The 24,158-nt window shown below is 63.4% G+C and overlaps 2 protein-coding genes across 2 annotated transcripts in view; both read right to left on the minus strand.

The window, feature by feature from the left end:
* The window catches only part of RELB (RELB proto-oncogene, NF-kB subunit), a 27,269-nt gene extending 24,942 nt beyond the window's left edge, over positions 1-2,327 (minus strand). The window contains exons 1-2 of the mRNA XM_062177115.1: positions 2,233-2,327; positions 1,406-1,453 (exon numbers count right to left, since the gene is read on the minus strand). Of these exons, the coding sequence (XP_062033099.1) occupies positions 1,406-1,453; positions 2,233-2,287 (103 nt within the window). The 5' untranslated portion in view covers positions 2,288-2,327. The remainder of the gene's footprint in view (positions 1-1,405; positions 1,454-2,232) is intronic.
* Positions 2,328-6,221: 3,894 nt separating this feature from the next.
* CLPTM1 (CLPTM1 regulator of GABA type A receptor forward trafficking) overlaps positions 6,222-24,158 on the minus strand; it is a 28,199-nt gene continuing 10,262 nt past the window's right edge. The window contains 12 exon segments of the mRNA XM_062176294.1: positions 6,222-6,748; positions 6,823-6,990; positions 7,541-7,676; positions 7,877-7,972; positions 8,208-8,398; positions 9,661-9,754; positions 10,197-10,441; positions 10,941-11,061; positions 11,543-11,628; positions 16,344-16,461; positions 17,979-18,137; positions 18,848-18,971. Coding sequence (XP_062032278.1) covers positions 6,573-6,748; positions 6,823-6,990; positions 7,541-7,676; positions 7,877-7,972; positions 8,208-8,398; positions 9,661-9,754; positions 10,197-10,441; positions 10,941-11,061; positions 11,543-11,628; positions 16,344-16,461; positions 17,979-18,137; positions 18,848-18,971 — 1,714 coding nt within the window. The 3' untranslated portion in view covers positions 6,222-6,572.

The following is a 24,158-nucleotide window of genomic DNA, read 5'->3' on the forward strand; positions in this document are numbered from 1 at the left end:
TCTCTCTCTCTCTCTCTCCCTCTCTCCGTCTCCCTCTCTCTCTCCCTCTCTTTCCCTCTCCCCCTATTGCTCTGCCTTTCAAATAAATAAGACCTCAGCTCGCCGAGTCAGCACTCTGAGTCCAGCCGGGACCCAGCCACGTGGGGCCTTGGGCACTCGCAACAGGACCCCCGCTGCCCTCCGAGGCCCAGTGAATTTGTGAGACAGGACGTCGCGATCTGGCCAAGGTTCTGCATCTCCCTGGGCAGCCCTGGACCGCGTGGGCTGAGGGAGCTCACAGACTAGCAGCTCTCAGCACCTCTTGGAAACTTGCTAAAAATGTAAACTTGCGGGGCCGGCGCTGTGGCACAGCAGATGAAGCCGCCACCTGCAGTGCTGGCATCCCATACGGGCGCCGGTTCGAGTCCCCGCTGCTCCACTTCTGATCCAGCTCTCTGCTGTGGCCTGGGAAAGCAGCAGAGGATGTCCCGAGTCCCTGAGTCTCTGCCACCCACGTGGGAGACCCAGATGGAGCTCCAAGCTCCTGGCTTTGGCCCGGCCCAGCCCTGGCTGTCATGGGCATTTGGGGACTGAACAAGCAGATGGAAGACCTCTGTCTCCTGGCCTTTCAAATAAGAAAAAAAAAAAAAAAAAGTAACTCTTAAGAAAAAGAGCTATTTTAGGGCCGGCGCCCTGGCTTAACAGGCTAATCCTCTGCCTTGCGGCGCCGGCACACCGGGTTCTAGTCCCGGTTGGGGTGCCCCTCTTCCAGGCCTGCTCTCTGCTATGGCCCGGGAAGGCAGTGGAGGATGGCCCAAGTGCTTGGGCCCTGCACCCGCATGGGAGACCAGGAGAAGCACCTGGCTCCTGGCTTCGGATCAGCACGATGCGCCGGCCGCAGCGGCCATTGGAGGGTGAACCAACGGCAAAAAGGAAGACCTTTCTCTCTGTCTCTCTCTCACTGTCCACTCTGCCTGTCAAAAAAAAAAAAAAAAAAAAAAAAAAGAAAGAAAGAAAGAAAAGAAAGAGCTATTTTAGACTAGCGATCGCTTACTATGCCAGTGACACTTCACGGTCACTGAGGCTCTCTGTGTGCAGGACACTGCTGTGAACGGTCACTCAGGCCCCTGCGTCCTCAATCATGCCCATCCTACAGATGAGGAACACTGAGGCCCGGGCGGGGAGGCGGTTTGCAGACGCTCACACAGCCTGTAGACCCCACGTCCAGCCCCCGCCCCTGCTGTCCCACGGTGCGGCTCTCGGAGCAGGGGACTGGTTTTCCTGTCTCGGGGTGGGGGGGCCCTCGGGGCCCACCTCAACCGCCCGTCAGGTGAGAATCCCCCCTAAACGGAGCCCGCCCGGCCTCCCCCAGCCCCACTCGCACGCCCGAGACGCCCGGCGCGCGGGGACCGTGGAGCGCGCTCACCTGTGGTCCTGGAGACGGCGAGAGAGAGCGAGGAGAGGTCAGCGGACCCTGCAGAGAGCGAGGCTGGGCTCAGGGGAGGATGCGGGGCGGCCCAGGACTCCCGCCCCTGGGCTCCAAGCCCCGCCCCGCCCTCTAAGCCCCGCCCCTAGGCGCAAGCCCCGCCCCGGGCCGCTGTCTTCCCTGACTGCGGCCGGAGCCCGCTCCTCAGCTCCTGTCACGCACCCCAGCCTCCCTCGTGCTCAGGCCCCCTCCGTCTCCCCGCTAAGCTCGGGCCTCGAAGCCCCCCTACCCTCATTACGGGAGTCCCCAGCCCCTTCCTGCTCCCAGGTCACACACGGCCAGACTACATGGTCAGGGAGGCGGGCCTCACCGCGGGGCGTTCCCGGCGGCAGGCCCCGCCCCTCGGCCCTCCCACTGCGCCGCGCTTCCTTCTTCGCGCTGGGCCCCGCCCCCTTCTCCGCCTCAGGGTCAGGCCCCGCCCCCACCCGCGGGGCGTTCTCGGCGTCAGGCCCCGCCCCCACCCGGGCCCAGGCCCCGCCCCCTCGGCCCTCCGACTGCGCCGCGCTTCCTTCTCTGCGCTGGGCCCCGCCCCCGTCCCGTCCTCGCGCGCAGGCCCCGCCCCCTCGTCTGCCTCAGGGTCAGGCCCCGCCCCCTTCTCACTCCTCGCTGGGACGCCTCGCCCGCACCTCGGGCCGGACCCTTCCCCGTCCTCTGCCGCTTCCTCCCCCGAGCGCGGCGTCCCCGAGCCGCCGCAGCCCCCGCACCGCCCCCAGGTCCCGCGGGAGCCCGGAGCCCCCCCAGCCCTCTCCGATCCCGGCTCCGCTTACCCAGGGCCCCCAGCTCCGGCGCAGCGGGCTGTCTGGCGACGCGGCGACTCGGCATGGCCCGGCCAGCGGGGACGCGCGGCTCGGAGGCCGGCCAGACCCAGGCGCGCACGCGAGCAGCCCCGCGGACGATCGCGGCCCGGACGAGCGGCGCAGGGGCTGGGGCCGCAGGCGGGGCAGGACGCGCGGCGCCCGGGGCTGCGGGGGGCGCCGGGCCGGGCCGGCGGGCGGCGGGCGGGGGCGGGGCGGCGGAATTCCCCGGCGCCGCCGGCCTGCGCGCCCATTGGCCCGCTCGCCGCGGTGACATCACGGCAGGGGAACGGGAAAACCCCCGCGCGTCACGTGACCCGGGGGCGGGGCCGGCCGGGAAGGGGAGGCCGGGCGCTGCGGAGGGGCCGAGGCGGGTCGCCCGCCGCCCATTGCCCAGCAGAGACCACTGAGGCCGCGAGCCGGGTCTCCGCGTGAGATGGGAGCTGGCGCTTCTCGGGCCCGGGGCTTCGCAGCCGCTGTCCGTGGTGGTCCAAGCGTAGGCCGGGCACGGGCTCTGGGACTTGCGCCCCGCCCCTGGTGGTCTCCAGTGCCTGGACCGCTGTGGACGGCCGTGGGCGCGCCCCCGGGGGCACAGGGACATCAGTGACATCTGGGAACCGTGCGCCCAGCCTCTGAGCACAGGGGCTCCCGGGGGCCCGCACACAGGGCAAGCGCCCGCATCCCGCGTGGCCCGTGGGTGGCGTCTGGGTGTTCCAGCTCTTCACTGCGTTGTCCAGGCAGAGTGACCCAGCCTAGGCTGACCGAGCCCCGTGTGAGCCGCCGCCTGCCCTGGACCCTGGGCACAGCACTCCCCAGGCCGGGCCTGGCCCCGGCAGTGGACTGAGCGTGGCTCCCAGCCCTTCAGGCCCTGGAGAGAGGTACAGAGCGGCCACTGTCTGCAAGGGCCGGCCGGGGACCACGCCAGGCTCAGGCCCTGGCCGGCCGGGTGCTCTCACTCTGCTGCCCAGGAATAGCCAAAGCTGGGGCACAATGACCAGCGTGGCTGTGCTCCAAAAAGGCCTTTTCTTTGTTTCTATGGGGACACTGGGACACCCCCATCGCACATCGGAGGGCCTGGGGTCCAGTCCTGGCTCTGTGTTGGTTTCTAGGCTCCTGCTAAGGTGCGCCCTGGGAGGAGCGGCAATGGCTCAAGTACAGGGGAGACCTGCACTGGGTTTTAGTCTCCTGGCCTGGCCCCACCCTGGCTGTTGCAGGCATCTGGGGAGTGAACCAGCAGGTAGCTCGCTGGTTCTGTCTGCCTTTTAAATGGATATACATTTTGAAATGTCTTTTTCACACATGAGACAGTATATTCTTTTTTTTTTATTTTTTAAATATTTATTTGAAAGGCAAAGTTAGAGAGAGGCAGAGGCAGAGGCAGAGAGAGAGAGAGAGAGAATCTTCCATCCACTGGTTCACTCCCCAGATGGCTGCAACGGCTGGAGCTGTGCTGATCCGAAGCCAGGAGCCAGGAGCTTCTTCTGGGTCTCCCATGGGGGTGCAGGGGCCCAAGGACTTGGGCCACCTTCCACTGCTTTCCCAGGCCATAGCGGAGAGCTGGATGGGAAGTGGAGCAGCCGGGTCTCGAACCGGCACCCACATGGGATGCTGGCGCTGCTTAGCCCACTACACCACAGCGCCAGCAGCAGACAGTACTGGCTTTGGGTTGTTTTTAACCCCACACAGAGGCGGCAGGCTGGACTGGACCTACAAAAGCCTCAGGAGAGGGCTGACTGGCGGCCCAGGGGGCGACTCCTGGGTCTCCCATGTGCCAGCCGTGTGACCTCAGGCAGCGACCTTCAGTTTCCCGTCTGGACAATGGGCCTAGCGACGGGGCGGTGGTGAGGGTGGAGACGATGGTAGCAGTAGTGGACACTTCCATACAGATCTCACTGGCCTGGCCTCTCGTCACCGACCCAGGACAGATCACGCAGGGGCTTTGGGGCTCCATCTTCTCCCCTCCTCCGCTACTGCGCAGGGTCATGGCGCCAGGCCCTGTTCTAACATCCAAAGCCCTGGCCATGGGGGAGCTGAAGCCCAAGAGAGGGCGGCAGATGAGCAGCCAGGTCTGCCGGGGAGGGCCACGCGGCAGCTGGGCTTGGGGGGCCGTGTCCCCGGAGAGCTCCGAGGTCGCCACACCAGAGCCTGGACAAGTGCGGGAGACATGTAGCTACAGGGGGGACTGTCCCAGTGATGGGAGACCTGGTGGCCGGTTTCAGGAACAGGCAGTCAAAACGGAGTGAGCACAGGGAGGTGGCCCAGGAGGGAAGGGGGACACTGAAAACATCAAGTGCGCTGGAGAAAGCAAACCATTCCTGCGCTTGGTCTACAGCCTGGATCGTGGTAAGGAGCCGCCAAGGGGGCTCCCATGACGACAGACCCAGGCGCCCCCACGAGTCCCCTCTGGCCCACGCACACGTCTGGCCCCGAGAGGACGGGTCGACGTGCTCGGCGCTCAGGGTTTCTGCTGGGCTGTGGACACGGAACCCACAGCCCAGGAGCACCGAGCGCACGTGGCGTCTCCACAGCCAGGGCCCGCACTTCCACAGGTCTGGGGAGGCGCAGTCCACTCGCCTGCTGGAGCCCCTGCTCTGTGCTCGGGCGTGCGCCTGATCCCCCGAGGGAGCTCAGCCACATCCTCACGGGTCTGTCCCGTGCAGGCTGACCCGCACGCAGCGGGGGCTCATGGGAGCACCTGACTCAGCTTGAAGGTTAGGGAAGGCTTCCCGGAAGAGGCGGCACTGGAACTGCGACCTGGAGGGTGCGCAGGTGCGGAGTGGTGAGCCTGGGGCAGCGAGTTCGAGGTGCGGGGGCGCACTTGGAGGTGAAAAATTATGCCACAGCTGGGTGGGTGTGGTTAAGAAGCCCCACCCCCTCCCCTAAGGTCGCTCAAGGGTTAGAAGCCAGAGCGCTTATGAGGACCCCGGGGGCCATGGTGGGGTCAGAGCAGGGGCTGGCCGTGCCGTGCCCGAGCTTTACAAAGTGCCCTCCAGCTGCTGGACAGACGGCCAGCGCCGGCAGGAGGCGGGGAGGGGCCTGGCAGAGGTGTGGAGCGGCCCAGGGGCCTTGCCAAACTCCTGGGTGTCGAGGGCAGGGGCCGCCTGCGAGGCCCGCACTCCGCACCGGAGCGCCGCACATGCGCACTTCCAGCGCGATTTCCTGCGGACGCACACCGGGGAAAAGGCACGGATGGCTCGAGCGCTTGGCCCCTGCCGCCCCCATGGAGACCTGGATGGAGCTCCCGGGTCCTGGCTTTGGCCTGGCCCAGCCCTGGCCGTTGCAGGCATCTGGGGCGTCAGCCGTAGGTGGAAGATCCCTCTGTCACTCTGCCTTTCAAGCAGATGAGATTAAAACGAAACAAACAAAAAGCTTGGGCCCAGGGCTGCGGGGGAGGAACCAGGGCAATGCGGCCGGCGAGGTGCGGTGGCCCAAGAGCCCACGGCAGCGAAGCCGGGGTCTATGCAGCCCCGGCGAGGAAGCCAGCAGGTGGGAGGCGGCTGCACCGCCCCCTCCGCTGGCCCGTGGGCTCCCTGCCTGGCTCCGCGGGGCAGACAGCATGGGGAGCCTGCAGGAGCCTGGGGGGCTGCAGGGCCCCTGCCCTCAGGGTGCAGGCCAGGGCGCTCACCTGTGAGGCGGGTGGCCGGGCCCCAGTCCAGGGACGCCCACAGCTCACGCATGTGGCAGACCTGGCTGCCCACCACATTCCCGGCCCTGCTGGAGTGCGGGGCTGAGCCACGCAGGGGGCGCGCGCGCTGCTCTGGACTGGTCCCGGGCTGAGCCCGAGCCGGAAGCTCAAGGCAAGCAGCTCGGGGGGCGTCTGCGAACTGGGGACAGGGACAGGGACAAAAGGGCCCTCGAGGGCTGGAGGCGGCGGAAGTAGCCAACGGCCCAGCAAGGCACAGGAGACAGCCCCCGGCAGGGCCCCCGCCCAGCGCAGTCCGGGAGGGAGGGGCGGGGCTGGATTTAAGTTAAACACCCATATGAATTTATTAAATCCAGACTGTTAAAGGGCGGCGGTGTGGGGGCAGGGGCGCTCGGGACAGGGACAAGATGATGGAGGGCCGAGGGCACCCCGCGGGGCCCCAGCCCGCCCCCGCCCGGCCCACCCCGGCACCGCCCCGTCGGCTTCCCCATGATTGTGGCAGGGCGAGGTGGCTGCGAACACAGAGGATAGACGGCCAGACGGCCCCCACCGTCGGCGCGCCCTGGGCCCCGGCCCCATCTGTCCGGGAAGGGGGCGGCGGCGGGGGGGGGCGGAGGCCGGGGAGGCGGGTGCTGTCACCAGGGGCCGGGGCGGGCGGGGACCGTGGTGTCTAATCCTCCTTCTTGTCCTGGGCTGGCTTCGCAGGGGCTTCCTGGGGCTCCTCGCCAGCGGGGGCGGGGGTGGGGGCGGCCGTGGCGTCCTGCCCGCTCATGCCGAACTCGTTCACCCTGGTGGGGTCGACGCGGTAGATCCACCGCTGGTAGAGGTAGATGAAGAAGACCACGTCTGCGGGGAGACGGGGAGGCGGCGTGAGCGCAGCGCAGGCGGCGCGCTGGGCGCCCACGCCGGCCGGGCCTCACCGTCCCGCAGGCAGCCGATCCGGTACATGACGGGCATCTTGATGACGAAGGCGAACAGGTCGTCGATGAAGGTGTTGAGGGCCTTGTAGGTGAGCATGCGCCAGGGCAGGTGGGCCACGGACTTGAGCTTGTAGTTGATGAAGAGCTGGGGCGTCATGGTGATGAAGCCTGTGCAGAAAAGACACCTGTGAGCAGGGGGCGGGGCCTTCTCACCCAGCCCCTCCCACCCCCTCCACCGCACTCACACCAGGGTCCCCTTGGCACTCCACCCCGCCCCCCCCCCCCGGCACTCCCCTGTCTGCTTGCTGCTGCTCTGGTTTCCCACAAGATGTTGCCAAGGTCGAGGACAGAAACGGACCTCACGTCCTCCTGCTCGGGCCAGCCCTGTCTCCCACACTGGACGGTGAGCCCGCTCGGGGCCGGCCTGTCTCCCACACTGGATGATGAGCCCGCCTGCCCGCCCCGCCTGTCTCCCACACTGGCCGTGAGCCTGCCTGCCCGCCCGGCCTGTCTCCCACACTGGCCGTGAGCCCACCTGCCCGCCCGGCCTGTCTCCCACACTGGACGGTGAGCCCGCCTGCCCGCCCGGCCTGTCTCCCACACTGGCCGTGAGCGCGTCTGCCTGCCCGGCCTGTCTCCCACACTGGCCGTGAGCCTGCCTGCCCGCCCGGCCTGTCTCCCACACTGGCCGTGAGCCTGCCTGCCTGCCCGGCCTCACCGAAGGTCAGCAGGAAGCCGTAGAGCATGCTGAGCACCCACGAGTACCAGCCCTTGTGCTCCAGGTACAGGAGGCTGTAGACGGCGTAGCAGCCCAGCAGCGGGAAGAGGATCCAGGACAGGTACCGGAATGCCATCTGCGGGGTCACAGGCCGCCTGCTCCAGCTCCCCGCCCTCACCCCCCACACCGGCCTGCACGTGGCACCACGGGAATTTCCAGGTGGTCCTGGAGACCCGGGACTCAGCCAGGAAGCGAACGCTGCAGGGAGGGGCCCCAGGGCCCGGAGGACGCGGCCCCTGCTCCCTCAGCACCTGGGCCCTCCGGGCGGACACTCACGTCGTCATACACTTTGGTTGAAGACTCGATGTACGTGGACTTGTCTTTGAAGGTCAGGCGGGGTAAGAATCCTGCCACCCTGTGCTCCCGGTCCAGCTGTGGACAGGGGCCGGACCGGGTCAGCTGCCTCCCTGGCTCCTGCCCCCACGCCAGAACCAATCTCTGCCCTTCCCACTGTTCCCAGTTCCCCTGCCCCACGTGTGACCTGAGAAATCCCCTGCTCTGAAAATCCCCTGGGTCCCGGGAGCGAGGCAGGCTGGGAAAGCCCCAGGGCCAGCTCCAGGGTCGGCGGGCCCGGGCGATGCCCCCCAGCCCAGACCCGCGGTCTTACCCGGACGTCCATGACCTTGGTGATCTTCCAGAGGTCGATGAGGACCCCGATGAAGACGCTGACCTGGACCACGAAGTTGGTCTCGTTGTCCAGGATGTAGAGCAGGACCACCAGCGACTGGAAGACGCCGAAGAAGACGGAGCGCACGGACAGGCCCTCCAGGGACTGCCGACTGTTCCAGAACTGGATATCTGTGCGGGGCAGGCGGCCGGAGGCTGAGGAGCCGCCACACGCCCTCCTGCATGACCCTCACGCCCCTTGGGCGGCGGCGGCCTCAGCCCCCGGGATGTCCACCCAGTGCTGCCCAGGGCACCGCATAGGTGGGTGTTCTGCAGGCCCCCGCCAGGGCTCACCACACTGGGCTGCGAAGGTGAGGTCGGGAGCCCGCAGAGCCAGCACAGCCAGGTCTGCGCTGTGCCGCACCGAGACCGCCTCCTCTGGCTCCTCAACCCCTCACGGGGCTGGCGGGCACCCGCAGGCACCAGCGAGCCTGGGTTCTGCTCCCCGACCTGGGGTCCCTCCGGCACCCCACCTGAATGCCCCCAGGGGAGCCCCCAGCCACACCCTGGAAGCCCTGGTCTCCCACAGGCACGCTCCGGCGGTCAGCAGGGCCAGCTCTGCACTCAGTGTGTGAGGGCTCACCAGGCCAGAAGCGCACCTGTCCATCCAGGCCCTGGGCCCCGTGGAGGCAGTGGCTTGGAGACAGGCTCCAGTGAGGGTGGGTGGACCCAAGGGGCCGCGGGACCTTTCAGTGGCCACGCCTCCTCGTGCCTCACTTCTCATCTGGACAGAGCCCCCCGCCCCCCAGCTCCGGGGGCAGAGTTTAGTGAGCTGGTCCTGCCCAGGACGGCTGAAGACACCAGTCCCTGGCCAGCTCTGGCACTGTAGCACCGGGACAGGCACGCCACCAGCAGCTTGATACTGACTCTCCACTGATTCGGGGCCCCTGGGGTCTGGAGGATCAGTCGGGGCAGACAGGCGGCCACTTGGCAGCTGCGTGGACGGACAAGTGACCTCCCCTCCCTGAGCCTCTGCCCTGGCCTCCACCTGGTGGGGATGTGCAGGCCAGGGCCTGGCCACCAGCACAGCGGCCATACAACCAGGTGCGGCTGGCACAGGGCCTCCCGGCGAGGCAGTGGGCCAGGCCCACCAGGGGGAGCAGCACCGGGGCTTCCCTGCTCCTGGCCTCGGAGTTCCCCGGCCTGCTTCCTGGAGACGCGCCCCGGCCTCGGCCCGGCAGCGGGCCCAGCCCCTCCCTCCGCTGCTCCCCTGGTCGGTGGGAGATTCTGGGCTGGGAGTTTGGGCGCCCTTCCCCTTCCAGGCTCACAAGGCCCCTTGGAGAGTGGGGCCGAGAGCCCAGGCAGGGGGAGGATGGGGGAGGGAGGACGAGCGGGACACCCCCCCAGGACCACCCCCACCGTGGTCTCCCACAGGCCCCAGGGCCACGCCCTACCGTTCTTGAATGCCAGGAACTCAAAGACACTGTGGACGATGGAGACGATGATGGTGAGCGCCAGCAGGTAGGGGTTGGTCTCCAGGAGGGCCACCTGTGGGGGGGTGCACATGAGTGCAGCCCCGCCCCCAGCCAGGGGCCGTGCCGGAAGCCTTCTCTCATGCCCCAAGACCCCTGTAGGACCTGCTGACCACCCCCAGGGCTGCAGGCCAGAGACCCGCAGATGGGGAGACGGCAAGGGGGCAGGAGGCCGCGACTGGGGGAGGGGGCCACCGCCGTGAGGAACGGGGACCTGCAGTGGCCACAGCACGGACGCCACAGGCACCGGCAGGAGGGATTCCAGAGAGGGCAGAGTCAGGGGTCAGAGCCCGAAGTCGGGGGCACAGGGCTGCGCCAGGTCAGCCGCAGAGGGCCCGGCCGCGCAAGCAGAAAAGCCCTGACGAGGCCATCGGAACCCAGCGGAGGTTGGGAGCCTGGGCAGGTGCGCAGGGTGCCCGGTCCCACGTTCGCCGCCCGGCTCTGTCCATAGCACCCACCTTCACCGAGTCCTGCTCCTCGTCCGACTGCTCGTAGAGCTCGTCACCCAGGAAGTTCCAGGGCGACCTGGTGCTCTGGGCAGCGTAGAGCTGCCAGCGCCAGAGCGAGAGCGGGCAGAAGGAGACGCGCAGCGGCAGGCTGGCCAGGCTCTCGTTGATGGGGTAGTAGTCCTTCTGCAGGTTCCAGTAGTCGTTGAAGTAGATGATGGGGTAGTAGTCGCCGCTCACGGCGTCGAACTTCACGTCTGCAGGAAGCGGGGGCATCACTTGGCACCCGAGGCCTCCAGGGGTCTGCAGGCCCCGACAAGGCCCCCTGGCGTTTGGGGGTGCTGTGCTGTGAGCAGCTGAAGGGCCCTGGGCCCGCGGTGGGAAGGGCAGGAGGGTCAGACCCCTACTGAAGACGCAGCTGGGCCCTGGTCAAATCCGGCCCCGGCTGCCCCGATTTTACCAGGAAACCAACTGGGATTTTCAGAACACCGTGGGCAATGGGTGCGTATTTGTGGAAAAGGCTTGTGGGCTGGATGAGCCTTGTCTGCAGCCTGACTCTGACACACGGGGGTCAGTCCTGGGGTCACCAGGGGAGTGGGTGTGGGGGGAGGAGACAAAGGAGACAGGACAGGACGGGGGGAGTTCAGGAGAGACACAGCCTAGAAAGTTCTCTCAGGGGGCAAGGTCAGAAGCCAGGAATCGGGCCCAGAGCACCCTTCCCAAGGCTCCCAAGGGGCCAGAAGGCTGGGGGCTTACACTGGTCCAGGGGTGGGGGCACGCTGCCCTTCACCCACGGTGTGTGGTCATCCACGATGTTGATGGTGATGTTGGGGTGCCAGTGGGAGATCACCTCCACGGGCCCATAGTCCTCGGCTCTCTGAGGGAAGATGAGGTGCTGAGTGGAGGTGCCCAGCAGGCACCGGCCCCAAGGTTCCCATGACAACCACAACAGTGTACGAGGACCGCAGGACCACCGGAGGCAGCTCCCCGGCCGGCTCACAGCAGCCCTCGGCAGCCTGGACTCCACAGGCCAGGCCGCAAAGCCTGGCCCTGGGCTGGCAGTGTCAGCCCGCTGGGAGGAGGTGGCCCCTAGTGTCACCACAGGTCCACGTGCTGGCTTCACAGCCCCCAGGGTGGCAGCAACCATCCACCCCGTGAGACAACTGAGCCACCTTCTCAGGCACCAACACCTCCTGGCTGTGGGACTTGAGCAGGCGTCCTCACTGGAGTGGGCCTGGGGCTAGGCCTGCCCCCACCGCCCAGGGCCACTCTGTCTGGACTCCTCCCACTCCCCCAGGTGGCAGCAGCGGCAGGGCCCATCTGGTCCCTGGGGCCCTGCCAGCCCCGCCCATGTTTACCTTGATCATTTCTGGGTCAGCTTCTGTCTCTCCCGTCAGCAGGTTCTTGGTTTTCTGAAACCGCCTGCGCTTGTATTTATTAATCACTGTGGCAGGGAAGGGGGCGTGAGAGACCCGCGTGTGCCAGCAGCTGCTCCCGCCGCCCTCCCCCCCCCCCCCCCCCGCCAGGAATCGCGCTACCTGGGACTGACCTCCCGCCAACCCTTAGCCGGCCTGGCTCCCCCAGATTTTGTTTCTTTGTTTTTACAAAATTATTAGAGAGAGAGGGAGAGAGATCCCGCTCATCTGCTATTCCATTTCCCAGACGCCCCTAGGAGCCTGGGCCGGAGCCAGAACTTCACCCGGATCTCCTACAGGGGCAGCAGGACCCAGCTCTCGAGTCGCCTCTGCTGCTGTCAGCAGGAAGCTAGATCAGAAGCAGAGCTGGGAACCCACCCAGGCGCTCCGTGTGGGATTCGGGCACCCCGAGAGGTGTCTCAGCAGCAGCCAGAGGCCAGGACACATGCCCACCCCAGCCCCAGTTTCCCCAGGCAGCTCTGTCCTGGGCACCCTCCCTACCCTTCACGCCCCACCGCCCCTCCCACCTCCAGGGCCCACGGAGCCAGGGGCTCCCTCCTGGGTGACTGTGGTCAACTTGTCACCGCCTTGCCATTGGCCCCCCGGCCAGCACAGCCTTCTCTCCACAGGGCAGCCAGCGACTCGCCACCCCGTGCCTGTGCGGGTCCTCTGCTCACATCCGACGCTGGGCTTGGGAGGAGCCGCCGGTGCCCCGGAAGGGCCTGCACAAGCCTCACAGCGGCCCCCGTCAGCCTTCGGTGCTGAGGTGTTGTCCGCCCGCCCGGCCCCGCAAGGTGACCGCCCGCCGCCTCCCTGGGGCTGTCTGCCCTGCGCCTGCACACGCTCAGCGAGGACCCACCGCGCACAGGGCCACAAACGGGCAGGCTGTGGACATTGCAGCGAAGTCTGAGGCAGGACATGAAGACGCCAAGCCCAGGGGGCTGCGAGTCCCCGCCTGGGCGTGGCCTCACTTCCTCTTGCGAAGGCCACGGGCCGGCTGCGGGGGAGGCTGCGCCCACCTCCGCCCAGGGACTTTCTGCTCTTCCTCACTGGGGAAGGAGGACTCGGCCTGCCCCTGGGGCCGGAGAGATGGGGAAGTGGAGAGGGGCCGGGCAACACCCTGACTCTGGCTCCGACAAGCCAAGGGGCGTCACTTCCCTGGGAACGGGGAGGAGCGCCCCTTCTTCTCGCAGCTCCCACAAACGTCAGCCCACTGTTCTCTCTGCACTCACTCGGCCCCAGGTCCGGGGGAGCAGTGGGCCCCAGGGTGGGCGTTCACTGTGCGGGAAGGGGGCAGGGCTGGGAGGGCAGCACTGGGCTGGGGGAGAAAGGATGACAGAACGAGATGCCTGGCTCCTGGCTCCTGTTCTCAGCAGGGCCTGGCCACAGGCGGCACCAGGCACTGGTCCAGGGCCAGGCCGTGGGCGAGACGTGCACGGGATTCTGGGACTCTCGCTACGTGCAGACGACGCTGGGTGAAATCAGCACCGCGTCCCAGCATCCCCTCCTTCCGCGAAGAGGCTCTCGGCCTCCCCTGTGGCGCAGTCTCGGGGGACAGCCCTGCTCTACGCCCACCCCAGCCTGGTCCCACGCTCACTCTTTGCCTTGGAGGTGGCGTGTGGCCAACTGCAAGAGTCCCTGGAAGGAGCCCCCGCCCCAGGGGTCCCAGCTCCAAGGCTGGGGAGGGAGGCCTGGCTGTCCTCTGGGCTCTTCAGGTCCTGGCTGCAGAGCCGACTCTGCAGACCACACTGCCGTCTGTCCCAGCGACAACGGCACCATCACCAAAGACAAGCCACAGCCAACACGGGCCTTGCCCGGGCCGACAGGCGGGCAGGGCCCACGCAGGGCGGCTCGAGGCTCAGGCAGTGTGGCCCGCTGCGCTGCCCCTCAGGCCGCCCGTGTCGCTTTCCTCTGCTCCCGCGCTGCAGGGCGGCCAGCTGGGACCCGCCACCGCAGGGGGCACGGACACGGTCCTGTTCTACAGCGCTCAGCAAACACGGGGAATTTTCCAAACCGGTTTTAGGGATCAACACAGGCTCATCTAGCACAGCTAACAAAAAACAAAGGGGACTTTCTGACAAGGAGTAGGACAGACCCAGCTCACGCAGACGGAATGACGCCCGCTCCTGCAGCACACACAAAAAGCCAGGGACCTTGGCCAGTGCACAGGGAACGTTTGGGACAATCTCAATACATACAAGGTGGCCAAAGAAAAGAAACAGAGCTAGGCAGAGTGCACGGCATCCACATTAGAGGGCTGGGGTTCCGGCACGGCGGTTCAGCTGCCGCCGCCAGGGTGGGCTCCCCGACACGGAGGGCCGGCCTGAGCCCCAGCTCTGCTTTCCACCCGGCTCCCTGCTAATGCGCCTGGGAAAGCAGTGGACATGACCTGAGCTCACAGGCTCCTGCACCCGTGGGGGAGACCTGGGTAGGGCTCCTGGATCTGGCTTGGCCAGACCTGGCTACTGTAGCTATCTAGGGAGTGAACCAGCGGATGAAAGATTATCTGTCTGTTTCTCCTTTTCTCTGTGCCTCTGCTTTTCACATAAATAAATATTCAAAAACAAAAAATTCACTTTAGGAGAATAGGGGGCCTTCTGAGGGACCAATGTCCAGATCTGTGAAATGGGTACAGGGAGAGATTTCAGTGGCCACCAATCAGGGCAGGAGACAGTGGACCGAAGGAAAAAGTCACTAAAAGCAGAAAGATAACAATTATTATCATCATTTTTGAAGATTTATTTGAAAGACTTACAGAGAAGGAGAGAGAGGTCTTCCATCTGCTCATTCACTCCCTGGATGGCTGCGATGGCCAGGACCAGGCCAAAGCCAGAAGTCAGGAGCTTCCTCCAGGTCTCCCACATGGGTGCAGGGGCCCAAACACGGGGGCCATCTTCTGTTGCTTTTTCCCAGGTGCATTAGCAGGGAGCTGGATTGAAAGTGGAGCGGCCAGGACACGAACCAGTGCCCATTGGTATGCCAATGTTGCAGGCAGCGGCTTTACCTGGCACATCACAACTCCAGCCCCAAATGATAACTACTAACCACCCAGAAAGTAAGGAGTTGGGCAAAAAAGAATACTTAATAAGGCTGCATTGTGGTGTAGCTGGTTCAGCTGCCATGGGTAATGCCAATATCCCTTATCAGAGCGCCAGTTCCAGTCCCGGCTGCTCCACTTCCAATCCAGCTCCCTGTTAATGCGCCTTGGAAAGCAGTGGAAGATGTCCCCAGAGTTTGGGCCCCGGCACCCATGCGGGAGACCCAGATGGAGTTCCAGGATCCTGGTTTTGGTCTAGCCCAGCCCCAGCCATTGTGGCCACTTGGTGAGTGAACCAGAGGATGGAAGATTCTCTCTCTCTCTCACTCTGCCTTTCAAATAAACAAAACAGATCTCTAAACAATTAGAAACAACAACCTGTGTTTACTGTGTAGCTTAGATGTGGAATAGGCACACACTCCAAAGCATTCAGAGGCTGAGTGCTATTCTAACAAAGACCACATTCCTGTGTGGAGAACTATTCTTCCACAGCAGAGAGTCAGAGAACGTTTGAAACTGAAAAACTAAGAAATGGCAGCTCCGACGTGTGGAGGAGAGCGTGGACAGGACGCAGTGGGAGAAACAGCTAAATGAAGCTGAGAGCAGCCGCCGAGGGGAGCGGGCAGGGGCGGGGCGGACGGGAGACAGGGCTCCGCTGTCTGACACAGCAGCTTCATGTGAAACCACATACGCACGAGAGACCGTAAGAATACATAATGGGGCCGGTGCTGTGGCACTGAGGGCAAAGCCACCACCCGTGATACTGGTATCCCATGTGGACGCTGGTTCAAGTCCCGGCTGCTCCACTTCCAATCCAGCTCCCTGCTAATGCGTCTGGGAAAGCAACGGAAGATGAACCAAGTGCTTGGGCCCCTGCACCCACGTGGGAGACCCAGATGGAGTTCCAGGCTCCTGGCTTTGGCCTGGCCCAGCCCCATTCATTGCAGCCATTTGGGGAGTGAATCAGCAGGTGGAAGCTCTCTCTCTCTCTCTCTCTCTCTCTCTCTCCCTGCCTTTCAAATAAAGATTGAAAAAGAAAAAGAAGTATGTATGCTCTGCACGCAGCAACCTGCTCAGTGCTGGCCAGGAAGCTGCAAAGGCCCAGCTCCGCCCAGGTCCTCCAGGTCACCACGGGACCCAGGGTTTTGTTTACGATTAGGATTCTCCCAGTGGGCGTCCAGCACCACCTGGCTGGCCCAGCAGCATGAAAATGGGGACAGTGCTTACAGCAGAAGACCACAGCCAGCCCCACAGTCCCTGCCCACCCGAGCATCTGGGATCCGCTGGCTCAGAGCAGACCAAACAAGGCCCCAGGTGCCGGGCACGACAGCGCCTGCTCATGGGGCTCCAGGGACACAGATGCAGACCCAGAGATCACCTGGCCGACCTCACACGTCCTCCAGCTCCCTCTGTCCACTCCCCAGCGAGTCGGGCTGCGGGCCGTGCGCGGCCAAGCCTGGCCCTGGCTCTTCACACACTCTGCGTCTCCCCTTCTCAAACCCATCTCTGCCTGCTCTCTACCCGGTTCCTCGCAGGGAGCCACGGAGGCCGTGAAGGGCGGATGAGGCTCGCGCCACAATCCTACTCCCTGAGAGCAGGGTTCGCGCTGCCCTTCTGGCCCTGGGACTTGCTGGCCCCCACAACTGCCCAGGCTCCCAGGACCACGTCTCCTGGATGCGGGGTCCTGGCTGCAGGCGAGCGACTTACTCCGGGACATGTGGACCGTGGCGAGCCGGCGGTACAGCGCCTTCTGCCGGGGGTCTGGGTGGAAGCCACTCTTGGTGAAGTAGACGTGGATGTAGATGGAGCCGTTCTGCTGGACGCTCTGAGAGAGACAGGCGGTGCGTGGACGGCAGGCCAGCCCCAGCGGAAACGCTGGGCCACCCCAGGTCCACCGCAGTCACCCCCAATGCTGCAGCATTTACTGCGTGCCAGGGGCGGAGTGCAGCTGAGCACGGGGGAGCCCACCTCGGGGGAAGAGCAGACCCGGGTCCCGGCCCCACCGCGGCAGCCGTGTGTGCCAGGCCCTGCTCTCTGCCGCCCGGTGCCCACCAGGAGGATGCCCACTCCAGCGCTGCCCAGAGAGCACGGAGGCTTCTCCAGAGGCCCTGCCGCGGGGCCTGCACAGCCCGGGGCTCAATCCACCTGCGGCCTTCATGCGTCCACTGGCAGGAAGTGAGGCCAACACGGCTGCGCCCTGACCGTGGGCAGCGCCACAGCGCCTCCAGCCAGCGAGCCGGGCTTGTGGCCTCCCCATGCTGCACACCAGGTGTGGGACGCCAGCTGGTCCTCGCTCAGACCTCACTCACCTGGCCAGCCGCCAGGGAAGGGAGGGGCAGCACGGTGCCTGGGGCACTGGCGGAAGGCAGAGCCCGTGCCAGCCCTGCGCCTGACCCTGCAGCGGAGCTGCTCGGCCTCACCACGGGGCCTGGTGTCCCCTCACGGCCCCACCTTCCACCCCCACCCCGACCCCGGCCTGAAGCTTGGAAGCAGATGATGCCCCGGCGCCCAGGAGCAGCTCTCTTGGCCAGGGTGACGGCCCTGGGGCCTGGGGCCTGGGGGCTTGGCTTGAGGCTTCGAGAGAGGCCATGTGCACCCCTGCTTCAGCCCCCAGAGCCCTAGCAGGAACCCCTCCCCTCCCAGGAGGCCTGCTGGACAGAGAGGAGGGCTCAGCACAGGTGCAACACTTACTGATCCTGCACCCAGTCCCCTGCTGGGCAGTCCTGGGGATACAGAAGTGACCAAGACAGTCCCAGCCTCACCCTCACAGGACTCAACCCCATGGGGAGAAAGACCTGACCCACACAGTAAGGACCGAGTGTGGGCAGGGCTGGGATGGGGAAGCCCAGCAGGCTCTGAGAACCCAAAGAGGGCTTCCTGGAGGAGGTAGCATTTGTACCTGGGGCTGCCAGAGACCAGAGTCAGAGAGCCTGAGCTGTGTGACCTGAGGCAGTCGCTCTACCTCTCTGCACCTCACCTTGCTCATCTGTCAGATGGGGCTGCCGGGAGGTTTCCATGAGTCCTCCTAGCTGGCTTCCTGCGCTTAGCAGGTGCTCAATGCACATCAGCTAAAATTACTTTGAACTGGGCTGCCGGGCAAACTGGTGACACCAGAGAAACCCCAGGACAATCACTAATCCCTTGCTGGTTTAAAGCCCGGGACTGCACACCTCGGGGCAGCTGGGAGAATCCCGGGGCAGGTCTCACCCCCATGGCCCTCCTTCTGACAGGGAGGGTGAAGCACAGAGACCCCGGGACGCAGCGCAGCAGGTGGGCTGTGGGCAGGGCTGCGAGAGCACCGGGAGCAGGCCCTGTGCTGTGCGCCCAGCCCGGCCGCCCTACCTGCGGGATGTCCAGCTCTGCGAAGTGCTCGTAGCAGCCGTCCGAGTTCTCGCCGCTCGTCCAGTCGCCGTACACGAGGTCGTGCTGCTCCCAGAAGAGAGCCGAGGTGGCGTTGAAGTCTGTAAAGTGCTCGTGCTCCGAGATGTACACGTGCAGGTTCTGGGGGTGGGAGCGGGGGGGTGGGCCAGAGCTCAGGGGTTCATCGGAGCCTCAGCGCGTGCACAGATAAAGAGCGGAGGAAGAGCCGGGCGGCGTCGGCCCCTCGTGAACCAGCGTGCGTGGGGACGGGGAGTCGCGGAGAGAAGAGAGTCACTTCTCCTCCCCACCCCGTGTCTGCCCTGGCCGAGCCTGGCAGCCAGCGGTGCGCAGCAGCTGGAGACCCAGCAGCCTGCCCTCCGAGCTGAGCGTGGACAGCAGTAGCAGCCCCGGAATGCTGGCCGCCTTCTGGGCTGCAGCCCCAGGGCAAAGCAGGCACCAGCTGACCATTCAGGACACGGGGAGTGGGAGCCCAGCCCCTCCTGCCCCACGGCCCATGGAGCAGGGAAGCGGGGCAGTGGTCACCCTGCTGACAGAACCCAGAGCCGCACAGCTGGCAGAAGCCCACCCTGGGGCCGGCATTGGCCAGGGAAGCTCCGGCTCTGCCCGTGCCCACAACGTCTCCCCAGCTCCCTTCCCACAGCCCTGAGAACAAGTACTAAAGGCCTGCGCTGTCAACTTCCCGAAGGCATGGGCTCCACCCCACGGACGCTGCCTGGCGACCCCACACCCCAACCGTTCAGAGCCCATGGTGACCAGGAACCCCTCCATCCCGCCCACCTGCCCCACACTCCGCCCACCTGTCACCTTCCGCCCCTGCATCCAGCGGTTACCATTAAAGTGTCTTTGGGGAACAGGTTGCGGCTGGCGACGCGCGGGGCTCCTCCAGGGCCCGCCTGGTCCTGAGGGGCCGGCCCTCGGCGGAACCAGCTGCTGATGGCCCAGATGATGAAGATCCTAGGAGGGAAGCAGTGCGGCAGTGAGTCCAGGCCTTCTTCCTCCCGCGCCACCACTGCGGAGGGAAGCGCACAGGTGCGGAGCTGACAAGAGGCCAGGAATCCCGCAGGGAGAGACTGGTGTGGGGCGCCTGGCACCACCCTGGTCTCCATGCAGAGCCCCCAGCCGAGTCCTGCTGGTGACAACCAGGCCATAATGGCTTCGGCCACCAAGCCCTCTGACATGGGCAACTGAAGGTGTCAGTGCCCTGGGGTCCCCGGTGAGAGGTCCCGAGAATCTGGAATCCTAGCATTCAGAGGCACAGAACCTCGGGAGACACCACCAGCGAGCTTCCGATCGCCTGGAAACTGGACAAGCAGAGAGTACCAATGGGCTAGCCTCAGGGTCAACAGCCTGGGTTATTCAGACCAACTCTCCCTTTGGAAGGAACTGGAAAAGTCTGATAAAACTTATTAACATATTAAGAATACGGTGGGGTTGGCACTGTAGCACAGTGGGTTAAGCTGCCACCTGCGACACGAGTATCCCCACGTGACCACAGTTCGAGTTCCGACTCCTCTGTTTTCCATACAGTTCCCTGCTAATGCACCTGGGAAGGCAGCAGAAGACGGCCCGAGTGCTTGGACACCTGCTACCCCTATGGGAGACCTGGATGCAATTCCAGGCTCCTGGCTTCAGCCTGGCCATTTGGGGAGTGAACCAGTAGATGGAAGATCTCTGTCTTTCCTTCTCCCTCTGTGACATTCCCTTTCAAAAGAGACAGAGGAAGGAAGGGAGGAAGGGAGGAAGGGGGGGGGAACTCTGGGGCAGTGTCTGGCTAAGGGTTAAGTTGCCACTTGGATTCCCGCAGCAGAGCGCCTGCCCCAAGTCCTGCTGTTCTACTTCCCATCCAACCCTCTGCTCTGTGCACTGCGGGAGGCAGCAGACAACGGCTCAAGTGCTTGGGCCCCTGCCACCCACGTGGGAGATCCAGACTGAGTTCCAGGCTTTTGGCTTTGGCCTAGCCCAGCCCTGGCTGTTGTGGGCATCTGGGGAGTGAACCAGCAGATGGGAGGGCTCTTTCCATCTGTCTTTCTGCGCGCTTCAAATAAAAATGAAAATAAATCAGGGGCTGGCGCTGTGGCACAGTAGGTTAATCCTCCGCCTGCAGCACTGGCTTCCCATATGGGTGCCAGTTCTAGTCCCAGCTGCTCCTCTTTCAATCCAGCTCTCTGCTGTGGCCTGGGAAAGCTGTGGAAGATGGCCCAAGTCCTTGGGCCTCTGCACCCACAAGGGAGACCAGGAAGAAGCACCTGGCTCCTGGCTTTGGATTGGCGCAGCTCCGGCCATTGCAGCCATCTGGGGAGTGAACCAGCGGACGGAAGAACTTTCTGTTTCTCCCTCTCACTGTTTGTAACTCTACCTCTCAAATAAATAAATAAAATCTTTTAAAAAAATCAATAAAAGTTTGAGTGTGTGTGTGTGTGTGTGTGTATATATATATATATATATATATGAAGAAGACTAAGAAGACACGGGGTAGGTGCTAACACAGTGATTAAGACCCTGCTTAGGATGCCCACATCCCACATCAGAGTGCCTTGACTCAAGTCCCTGCTCTGTCCCTGACCCCAGCAGTTGGGTCCCTGCTACTCATGTGGGAGACCCAGATTGAGTTCCCAGTTCCTGGCTTCAGCCTGGCCCAGCCTCAGCTACTGGAAACCACTGGATGGGAGGTTTCTGCCTATATTAAGAAACAGGGGCCGGCGCTGTGGCATAGCGGGTAAAGCCGCCGCCTGCAGTACCAACATCCATATAGGCGCCAGTTCGAGACCCAGCTGCTCCACTTCTGAGCCAGCTCTCTGCTGTGCCTGGGAAAGCAGTAGAAGATGGCCCAAGTCCTTAGGCCCCTGCACCTGCGTGGGAGACCTGGGAGAAGCTTCTGGCTCCTGGCTTCAGACAGGCTGAGCTCTGCCCCTTGCAGCCATTTGGGGAGTGAACCAGCTGATGGAGGATATCTCTCTGTGCCTCTGCCTCTTTATAACTCTGTCTTTCCAATAAATAAATAAACCTTTAAAAAGAGTTATACTATGAATATATCAATAAATCTCATATTTATGATTATTATATGATACAACAAGACTGTTCTCATAGATGTTCTTGTAGATAATTATTTTTAAAGATTTATTTATTTATTTGATAGCCAGAGTTACAGAGAGAGGCAGAGAGAGAAAGAGAGATCTTCCATCTGCTGGTTCACTCCCCAAATGGCTGCAATGGCTGGGGCTGGGCCAGGCTGAAGCCAGGAGCCTGGAACCCCATCTGGGTCTCCCAGGTCGTGGCAGGGACTCCAGCACTTGGGCCAACTTGGGCTGCTTTCCCAGGCCTATCGGCAGGGAGCTGGATGGAAAGCAGAGCGGCCAGGACCTGAACTGGCGCCCACGTGGGATGCCAGCATCACCCGCTGCGGCTTGACCTGCTGCGCCGTCTCCTCTGGCAAATAGTTCTGACACAATGTACACGCATGTGAGCAAAAGCAGTGACGATGCCCCGGATGCAGGTCACCAGGCCACGCGGAGCCCTGCACCGAGGAGCCGCACAGCAGGCCTGCACGAGGAGAGGAGTCACCCAGGCAGCTCCCGCCTGCATCCTGGAGAAAGGAGACCCTGGGGGTGGGTAATGCCCACAAGCAGCCAGCAGAGGCAGAGCGAGTCTGCGCGATCCAGGTCTCCGTAACTTCCCCCGCCTAAGACCCAACATGCAGGCAGGTGCAGGCAGGCGCAGGCCAGGCGCACAGGGAAACAAGACGCCAAGGACGAGACGCCGCAGCTACCACGGTCCAGAGGCAGAACGAGACACGGACACAGACGTTTCAGACAGTCCTCCAAAGTGCTCACGGTCTGCATCTGGCGAGCGAAGAAGGACCCACTCTCCCAGTAACACGGCAGAAAGAGGCGACTGGAAACAACGGACAGCATCCGAACCACAGCAGTGACAGAACCACCTCCTCAGCCCACGAAATCCACCACCAGCAGCCCAAAGCCTCCGATGGCAGCTGGCGCAGGGGCACGGCTGGGGCACTCTGTGAAGGCAGGGGTGGGAGCCTGCCTCTGCGTGCAGGAAGGTGCGAGTGTGGACGTGGAGGAAGGCGCGGGTGTGGACGTGGAGGAAGCGTGGGGTGTAGACATGGGGTGTGGACATGGAGGAAGGTGTGGGGTGTAGACGTGGGGTGTGGACAAGGGGGGAAGGCACGGGGTGTGGATGTGGGGTGTAGACGTGGGGTGTGGATGTGGGGGAAGGCGCAGGTATGAGCCCGCCTCAGCGTGACCAGCTATGGAAATCAACTCCCTGGGAGGCCTCCGGCCACCCACCTGGAGACCCTCCTGAATTCCCATCTCCCAGCTTCCATCCGGCCCAGCCCCAACCACTGCAGGCATCTGGGAAGTAAACTAGCGGATGGGAGCGAGCACACACGCTTGTGCTGTCATTAAAATAACTAATTAAAAAAAATTTTTTAAAAAGCGAAACCTGGGCTGGGGGAAGTGAGGGAGTCAGGCTCCAGGTAGGAGGGCAGAGCTCCGGAGCTGGACAACAGTGAAGGCCACACAATGACTGCACCTGATGCCGCCAAGCTGTGCGCTAGGACAGTCAATGAACGTGGGATCACGCACAGGAACACAACTGAAACAAACCACGGTCCTCGTCCATTTACAGCACGTCAGACTGGGAGGTCCATTTACAGCATGTCAGACTGGGAGGTCCATTTACAGCACGTCAGACTGGGAGGTCCATTTACAGCACGTCAGACTGGGAGGTCCATTTACAGCACGTCAGACTGGAAGGTCGGTTTGCGGGAGTGTAAGAAATGCAGAGGTAAGCAAACAACAAACTAAGAGCCTCAAAACAAAATACTGGGGGGGCCGGCACTGTGGTGCAGTAGGTTAACACCCTGGCCTGCAGTGCCGGCATCCCAAAAGGCACCAGTTCAAGTCCCAGCTGCTCCTCTTCTGACCTAGCTCTCTGCTATGGCCTGGGATAGCAGTGGAAGATGGCCCAAGTGCTTGGGCCCCTGCACCCACATGGGAGACCTGGAAGAAGCTCCTGGCTCCTGGCTTTGGATTGGCACAGCTCCAGCCATTGTGGCCATCTGGGGAGTGAACCAGTGGATGGAAGACCTCTCTCTCTCTCTCTCTCTCTCTCTCTCTCTCTGTAACTCTTTCAAATAAATAAAATAATTTAAAAAAAATACTGTGTGAAAAGCGAGCAGAGCAAAGAGCCAGTAGGCAAGAGGCACTGAGGACGCCGGAGTTGCACACGGTGCGTCTGCGGTCCAGTCCTGCTGGCCTCACTGCTTTCTTTGTTTTGTTTTGTTTTGTTCTAAGAGATTCTACAGGGGCTGGGACTGTGACTCCTGGCTCCTGGCCTCAGCCCAGCCCTGCCCTGGCCGTTGTGGCCACTTGGGGCATGAATCAACAGATGGAAGATCTCTGTCTCTTCCTCTATCTGTAACTCTTTCAAATAAATAAATCTATGGGGCCAGCGCTATGGCATAGCGGGCTAAGCCTCCGCCTGCAGCGCCGGCATCCCATATGGGCACCAGTTCAGGGCGTCTGCTCCACTTCCAATCCAGCTCTCTGCTATGGCCTGGGGAAAGCAGTAGAAGATGGCCCAGGTCCTTGGGCCCCTGAACCCCCATGGGAGACCCAGAAGAAGCTCCTGGGTCCTGGGTCCTGGCTTCATATCGCCGCAGCTCCAGCGGCCAGTTGGGGAGTGAACCAGCAGACGGGAGACCTCTCTCTTTCCCTCTCTCTCCTTTGCCTCTCCCTCTTTCTCTGTGTAACTCTTTCAAATAAATAAATAAATCTTAAAAAAAAAAAAAAAGAAGAAGTGGAGCAGCCAAAATACAAACCCATACGGGATGCTAACGTCCAGGCGGCGGCTTTACCTGCGACGCCATAATGCTGGCACCCCGGCAGCACTCCAACTCTGGCTTCCTGCTAGCGCACACCCTGGCAGGCAGTGGTGACGGCCCAAGGACTTGGGTGCCTGCCACCCACAGGGGAAACCCAACTGAGTTTCCAGTTCTTGGCTTTGGCCTGGCCTAGCCTGGCCATTATAGGCATTTGGGGAGCAAACCAGTGGATGGAAGATCTCTCTCACACACACTCTGCTTGTCAGATAAATAAATCAATCTTAAAACAAGCAAAC

Source organism: Lepus europaeus, chromosome 19, assembly GCF_033115175.1.
Source record: "Lepus europaeus isolate LE1 chromosome 19, mLepTim1.pri, whole genome shotgun sequence".
Taxonomy (NCBI): Eukaryota; Metazoa; Chordata; class Mammalia; order Lagomorpha; family Leporidae; genus Lepus; species Lepus europaeus.